General features: G+C 41.8%; 2 protein-coding genes across 2 annotated transcripts in view; one reads left to right on the plus strand and one right to left on the minus strand.

Moving 5' to 3' along the window:
* Window positions 1-10: 10 nt before the first annotated feature.
* LOC109531065 (contactin-associated protein 1-like) lies at window positions 11-2,097 on the plus strand (the record flags this gene model as incomplete). Its single annotated transcript, XM_019895095.1, has 5 exons — window positions 11-250; window positions 329-568; window positions 649-776; window positions 1,524-1,617; window positions 1,700-2,097. Coding segments are annotated over 5 exons (941 nt in total), but the record flags the coding sequence as incomplete, so codon positions are not given.
* A 76-nt stretch (window positions 2,098-2,173) lies between these two features.
* The window catches only part of LOC109531060 (glycerophosphodiester phosphodiesterase domain-containing protein 5-like), a 10,266-nt gene continuing 4,517 nt past the window's right edge, over window positions 2,174-7,922 (minus strand). The window contains exons 3-9 of the mRNA XM_019895090.1: window positions 5,636-5,739; window positions 4,817-4,910; window positions 4,683-4,742; window positions 4,499-4,597; window positions 4,095-4,188; window positions 2,661-2,806; window positions 2,174-2,293 (exon numbers count right to left, since the gene is read on the minus strand). Of these exons, the coding sequence (XP_019750649.1) occupies window positions 2,189-2,293; window positions 2,661-2,806; window positions 4,095-4,188; window positions 4,499-4,597; window positions 4,683-4,742; window positions 4,817-4,910; window positions 5,636-5,739 (702 nt within the window). The 3' untranslated portion in view covers window positions 2,174-2,188. The remainder of the gene's footprint in view (window positions 2,294-2,660; window positions 2,807-4,094; window positions 4,189-4,498; window positions 4,598-4,682; window positions 4,743-4,816; window positions 4,911-5,635; window positions 5,740-7,922) is intronic.

Below are 7,922 nucleotides of genomic sequence, written 5' to 3' on the forward strand. Positions count from 1 at the left end.
CTTACATTAGGTTCCCGTAACCGCACTCAAAAACCCTTCTTGGGTTGCCTCCGAGGGTTGCGGCTGAACGGTGTTCCTCTGGATTTGGAAGGGAAAGTTGATGAAGAAAAAGGGATCAGGAGGAACTGTACCGGCCAGTGTCTCAATGCTACCATACCTTGCCGTAACAGCGGCCAGTGTATCGAGGGCTACGCTTCCTACACCTGCGACTGCAATAACACCGCATTTGACGGGTTCTACTGCCATAAAGGTGAGTTCCTCGGGACAACTTGTCCAAAATCGAGAGAGACATAACGATGATTCGCTTCTTACGTTGATCTCCTTTAAGACATCGGCGCCTACTTTGAGCTTGGCTCCTGGCTGAAGTACAATGTGCGGAAGAAGCCAATATCGGACGAAGCAGCTTGGGCTAACTGGATTGACCCGCATTACGACAATTTCAGTCTGGGGTATAACGACACGGCGGACGACATAGAATTCAGCTTCAGCACCATCTACAAACCGGCTGTGCTGCTCTACATCAGCTCCTTTGTCCATGACTACATTGCCGTCGTACTCAAGACTGATGGTAGGGACCGCATGCCACAAGGCCATTCACCGTGTCGTGTATGTGCCGTTCTAAACCATCTGTTGACTTTCTCCACACAGGTAGCGTGGATTTGAGGTATAAATTGGGACTCATCACCCACAAGTACGAGCTGACTCGCCGTAACCTCGCGGATGGATACCCGCATTATATTAACATCACCAGGCACAACAGGACTATCAAAACGCAGGTCAGTGCTCTGGCTCCTTCCACCTTACAAGCCCCTAAAAAGTGTTAGTCCTACTGAATCTTAGTGCTGCATTTGATACAGTCGATCATAAAATACTACTCCAAAGGTTAAAGAACTGGGTGTAACTTTCTAACGTCGTACTTCAGTGTTTTAAGTCCTATTTAGAAACCAGAGAGTATCTTGTGTCACGTGCAGTTCTACAAGGCTCCATCCTCAGGCCTCTGCTATTTAACATTCATCATAGAGAAAAATAAAATAAGTTACCACAGCTCCACAGACACACAATTATACATCATGGTCTAAATCACATGACTCTGGCCCTCAACAGGCTATGAATAAATGTATTGAGCAGTTAAAAGAATGGATGTACCAACATTTTCTGCTGCTGAACAAGAACAAAACAGGTTTTTGCTTTTGGAGCCAGAGAAAGAAGATTGGAAGCCCGTAAACGTCTCCACTCGTTACATTTTAAAACCACAGATTATGTGAAAAACTTACTATAGACAAATAAATTTGCCTTCCCTTGCCCTAAACACCAAACAGCGCAACTTTAGGTTTATATCATTTCCAGGACCCTGAAAGGTTGGAAAGATACCTCTATTCTTCGACAACTCAGTTTAATGTCAAGAGTTTACCCGCATGATTAATATCTAAATCTAAAATTGTGAGGATTAAATCTGCGTTATCCGCATAATCTCAAATCCAGATTAAAAAAAAAAGTATAAATTGATTGCTATGTCGCCACAGGTGGATTTTATGGAGCCCATTGTTGAAAAGATAACTTTAGTGGAGGATGCAAGATTTGACTCTCCAAAGTCCATGTTCTTGGGCAGAGTGATGGGTACGTTTCTCAATCCTAAACTCAGAACATATCGGCTCCAATTCGAAAGAACTGCATTTTGACTGCGCCCTGTGTCTCTCAGAGGTCGGCGACATCGACTACGAAATCCAGAGGCACAATGCTCCAGGCTTCATTGGCTGCATCTCCGGCGTGAGATACAACGTCTATGCCCCTTTAAAGGCTCTTTTCCGGCCAAATGAAACAGACCCTCCGGTGACGACGCAAGGTTATGTCTCGGAGTCCAATTGCGGCGCCTTCCCTCCTGTTCTGGGTTACGTCCCGTGGGAGGTGGATCCATGGTTTACCACCATAGGTATTTGAAGTTCACCTCACCAACACACAAGTAAACTATAAACACAGTCTTTCAGTTCTTAACCCTTTCAAGGACAGGGATTACTACAGTGGACATCCGCTATCAGGTTACAGGTTATCATTATTGGTGCATGAAAGGGTTGAGACAAACATATTTGAAAAGAAACGGAACCATAGAACCTGTCACATCTGAGCTACTTTTCATATGGAACTGGAGTGCGCCGGATTCATTAATTATGAACAAGTCCGGATGAAAATGTCAGAAACGGTAGATAAATGACCTAAGAGTGACGTCGGCCTCCAGGGAGCTGGCGCCGTGTTGTAGGGCTCTGTTGAAGGACACCAGGGTGTTTTCTGGGGCCAGCTGGAGCACAGAGAAAGATGAGTGTCATTCACCGGTGACATTTGAATAAACCGACATCATGATTTTTTACAGTTACATTCAAAATCTGTGGCTTCAACCAAATTGTGTATTATCAGAACATCCACCAGGCTAAATCAAAATCTGGTAGCTCGTGAATTTCTTGTTCGAGACTGTTACTTTGGGTGACAAGGTGGTAGCCTGAAAGGTGCTTTTTGTACCCTAGCGGTTTGGAAGAACATTTGCTCAGCTGTGAGACAACAGTACAAAGTAGACGTTCATGCTCACGATCACAAATATATTGGACTCATTGAGTCACCTGGACAGCTAACTGGATTACACGGAGAGGGCTGGCAATAGACCAACTCACCATCGGCGCTCCCCGTCGACCAATGACGTCTGGGCGAGGTCTGAGGCTGTGACTGTCCATGACACAGGGGCAGGAGAATGAGAGCGGAGCCAAATAAAGGGCGACGAGGATGATGATGTAGGTGATTAACACCATCATCTGGAAATCTAAGACAGAGGTGCCAGCTTTATATGATGCTTCATCAACAAAACAAATTGACACACTCGAGAAGTTTGGCGTGTGTTGGCAAGAGGGATTGTTGAACTGTTTCAATCCTACACAAGTACAATTGTGGAGTTAACAGTGGACATGAAAACTCAATCTCCACTTGAATACCAGAATTTCTGATGTAAAAATGAAAAAAGACCATCTTAATCATCTCACTATGACAGAAAGAAAAAAAATTCGATCAACCCCCCCACCCACGCCCCCGAATACAGCAACCACTGGTGGGAAAAAATTGCCACTGTACATTTTCGCCTTTTTTGTTCGATTCGACTCTGAGTTGACCCCAACGATTTCCTCCTCAAACATCTCAACTGGCCTACTCAACCAAATTCCTACTTTTTTAAATTATGGATGTGCTACTACTGATTGACATAGCTGTCCTCAAAGTGATCAATACATCCTTCATGGCAGAATATGTACTGCACTCATTAAAATAACTGTTATTAACCCTGATTTGAAAAAAAAAAAAACACACCCTTGACCCAAATGTGTTTGGCATCATACAGTACTTGTCAGATCACCTAGAGTTTGTAAATATCGGTAACAAACACTTGATGCACATAAAACTTCATGGTGTCCCACAAGGGTACGTACTTGGACCAGTACTCTTTAGTCAGGGGTCATCAACGTCGTGCATGTGGGCACCAAGTAACCCCCAAGGACCACATGAGTAGCCTTTTCTTAATCAATAACTAATCGATTAGAAAATTAATCGACACCTATGTTAGTCATCGAGTAATCATTCAGAGCCATTGTTCATCTGTCCACTTTCTAATCTACTTATCCTCTTTCACATTCACCTTGAGCAGCGCAATGAGAAACTCTTGTATCACTTCTGACCAGGATTTATCATTTAACACTCATATAAATATTGTCCTCATTATGGCGGAGGAAGAGCTGGAGCATATTTCCTACCTGACTTTCGGCACAGACACGTTACCATCCAATTGCGGGGCAAGATTATTCACAATAGTATATACTTTCTGATTTCTACAACATTGAAGAGGAAAAGCGCATCCGATTTAATACAGATCTGGATATCTGGCATAAGACTGAGGGATCATATTATTTTCCCAGTAATCGATATTTTCCCAGTATGACAGTAATCGATCTTTCATTAGGAAGGAACTGTATAAAGCCTGAAAAGTCCATCTAAAACTAATGGTAGGATGTAATGTTGTTTGAGTGAGGAATTGACAACAGGGTCAAAATGAAGAGAAGACTTACTGGATCTTTCTCTGCGGACCACATAACCAGCGACCAGCCAGCTAAGAGCTGTGACTGTTGTGAGAGCACCAATGTGAAGGAATGGCGCTGTGGACTAACATAAGAACACAATTATAAAATGAGTGACAGGTTTGTTTTTTTTTTATGGCTAGAATAAATCATTGTATTGATAATGTGTATCAAAATTATGTTGAGTATGATTAAGGAACCTTTGAAAAAGGAGCACTAAAAGTGAACAGGAAAACTACTTTCAAACTTTAACAAAGGGCAAGTTTAAAATCAGGATGTATTGCACTGACACCCACCCCTATCCGACAATGTGATGTGTTAAGAAGATGCAATTTGAGTTCAAAGGTTTTACCGTGTGCAATCCAACAGTGACGTTGTTTGAAGTCTAAACAAACCTGCAGCGACACGAGCAGGACGTCCCACTCATCTACCCAGATGTCATCAACACACACAACACCAGAGATAGTAGTAAGGAGCGTTGCCAGCACGCCGATCTGTGAAAACGAGACACACAATGATGAGGTCACTAGAAAAACCTGCAAAGAAGAAAAATGACAGCAAAGGTCAAACTCACTGCACCTTGTGGAGCCAGTAGAGATTAAGTTGTTGTCCCAAGGATATGTGGAAGAATGCCAAGATCTGATGAAGAAAAAGGACTTCATATATATACTGTATATAACTTTTTATTTTTCAATCTTAAAAGGCACGCTTACCATCAAGACAAAAACATAGCTGAATCCCACAGTGGTGATTGTCAGAATGGGAATGGTCTCATCCCTCCATTCACCCGAGCGGTTGTACACTGACCTGGAATTTCGACAGGTTAAAGATTGATGCATCTTGACGCTTCTCAGAAGAATAAAGGAAAGAATCGTTATATAGTGTAACTCCAATTTGATCCCCAACTGAAAAGTGCAATAACAGTTGTCAATCTGTTCCCCCATGGTGCTTTTCAAATGTGCCTGGCTACAGGTGGAAAGGCAACGCTGTACCTTTACAGAAACTATTTTAAAGGTGGTGGGTGGAGACTTTATTTCCCTTTTATCGTACTTTCTGGACTGACTCCAGGCTAGTCTCCATTTTTTTCCAGAGCCGTTCGGATGACACTCATGCTCTTCAAAGGTTTATCTTTTGAAGGCTAGGTACTCAACGCGTTGACGATTTGTTTTCACGTTGCTAGGTCTTATGTTGACATATTCTCTCTATGTTTATAGGTGTCAGCTTCCTCCCACATTGCAAAAGCATGAGTGCGAATGGCTGTTTGTGTATATGTGCCCCGCCATGGTCTGGTGACCAGTCCAGGGGATAACCCGTCTCTTGCTCAAAGTCAGCTGGGTTAGGTTCCAGCTCATCTGTGACCCAAACCAGGAGAGCAGAATAGAAAATGGAGGGATGGATGCACCCTTGACTTCTTTGTGGCGTGTACGATACAGTGACGGTGCACAGACCAGTGCCTTTCTATCAAGTCTCAACAACATAACAGTCGGTCTTTCTGCTCACATCCTAATACAGATGTTAAAAAGATGACTCACCAGTTGAACTCGTCAAAATCATTTCGAGCCACCAACCAGAAGTAAACCCAAAAAAGAAGCAGGAGAAAGGAGCTACACAAGATGAGAAACCAGGAACACTCCCACTGCAAAAAAAAAAAAAAAAAGACATCAAAAGAACAAGACATATTTAACACAAATGCCATACATGAAGAGCTTTGCGCACACCAATTAAAAAAAAAAACTCTAAAAAGGATGAAAAAAAAAGAAGAGTACCAATTTCTGAATACTTTGAGAGTAACAGTGAATCCAACACATATTCAGTGTCAGGGGTCAGTTTTGGCTGACGGACACAATTCATTTTCCTTGTTACAGACATGAACAATTTATTATGAGCTTGCAGGTTTTGTTCCAAGTCCCAAGTGGTCTTCTTCCATTGATTTAACCCTTTCAGGGACAGCGGTTACGAGAGTGGACGGCTTTTCAAATGTTAATTTCTCTTATATTAATTCATCTTAATGTCACAGTTGTGCATCAACCACTACAATGGACCCTCATGTGTGTTGCCATCCACTGCCATTCTTTTTTTTTTTTTTTAATTCGTCATGCCTAAAGACTAATAAAAACACTTGAGAAAAAAAAATCCTCATGGAGGTTATCATTATTTGTGCATGAAAGGGTTCAAATCAATGGCGAATCAATCTGAGAGTTTTGTTTTTAAACATCGTGTATGTCGCTTCGAGCGTGTCTTCTAAATCGACATGCGGGGAAAAGGTAAGAAGGAGAGCTTGTGCAAACACTCAAGGACTCGCTCCCTCAGTAGTTAACAGGATCAGGAGGTAATTCCATGTGAGAGGAGACCAATGCGATGATAGGCCGCTCAACACATCCTGTTTACCAGTTATCAGCTTTGGCACCTCACCATGGTTCGGCTCACCGTTTCCAGCACCTTATGTAAGGTCATTAGAAGTGAGTGCAGCAGAGCAATCAATGACAATGTTCCTCGAACAACATCAAAGAAAATAAAACTAAGTGAAAAAAAAAATGTCTGAGAAACAAAAAATTTATTGTGTCTTAGATATTAGTTGGGGGGGGGGTTCTTGTGAGTGAAGTGAGGCTAACATTTAAATCTTGCAGCTTCAACATCATATGCTGCACCTTTAATGCAAAATTTAAAAAAGGATAATATTGAAATCGAAAGAATGTATTAATTTTTTATTTGATTTGTTTTTAGACACAGTGGCGAGATTATAATTTCAGCAACTCGGGGCCCTCATACTGGTCAGTTGAGACATCAGTCATGTTTCTCGCTCTCACCTACTCTGAAAAAAAGTTTTTCACGTGTGGGACAATCTATCTAAAATTTTGATAGACCGCTGTCCCACACCCGTCCATGGACAATACAATACAATACAATATAATACAATACAATACAATACATCCTAATTTATATTGTACTTTAACAACAACTGCAGCTGTAACAAAGCGCTTTACAAAACAGTTAACATAAAGTAAATAATAAACACAACACACAACATAAAAACACGGACAGTCGTGCAATCTTAACCACTTTTCCCTCATAAGCTTTGTTGTTTGAGGCAGTTCTAGATGAAAGAGGAGAGGATCAAAGGAGAGCACCAATCTGTCTGCCTGCACCTCGACTAACCCCACCAAAATCACGTTAGACCACCTACGCCGCAAAATCGACATCCTTTTGGCCAATCTCAAATTTAGTCAACTTTTTCTGGCCAAATTACAAATTACAAGAATCACTGTAAAGCAGGAACGGCCAGTGAGGCGAAGCGCATCAACCAAATTCACACACAAGCTGAACTACACCATCGCCCATACATGGCAATGGTGAGTGATGAAAAAAGCGGAAAGGGCGTGGCCTGGCCGGGGGCGTGGTTACTTATAAAAGTGGCACTAAACATGCTGAAGATAGTGTATTGAATTTATACACTATTTGAAAATTGAACAGAAAAATATCCCAAGATCGCCACTATTCTTTCAAGTGAAAAGTTGTGCAATTCTGCTTATGCATTCCTGGTGAGCATATGTAACTCCAGATTTGCTGCTCAAAATCAAAACTAAAAAAAGTAAACACATCCCCTGCCATATTTAAGATTTGTTCATGACTTGTATTCACAAAGTATTGTGTAAATGTGATAAAAAGCTGTTGATTCTTACCTCATACAGTAACGTCCTTAGTTGTATCCGCTGACTAAGTTTGTTTGAAAAATGCCGATCCCAAAGAATAATTGCTCCATCGAATGGCGATTTTGTCGGCATGTTTTTTCACTATTGTTGCATGATCTGTCAGTGCCAC

The sequence above is a fragment of the Hippocampus comes genome, unplaced genomic scaffold (genome assembly GCF_001891065.2).
Source record: "Hippocampus comes isolate QL1 unplaced genomic scaffold, H_comes_QL1_v1.1 scaffold177, whole genome shotgun sequence".
Lineage (NCBI taxonomy): Eukaryota > Metazoa > Chordata > Actinopteri > Syngnathiformes > Syngnathidae > Hippocampus > Hippocampus comes.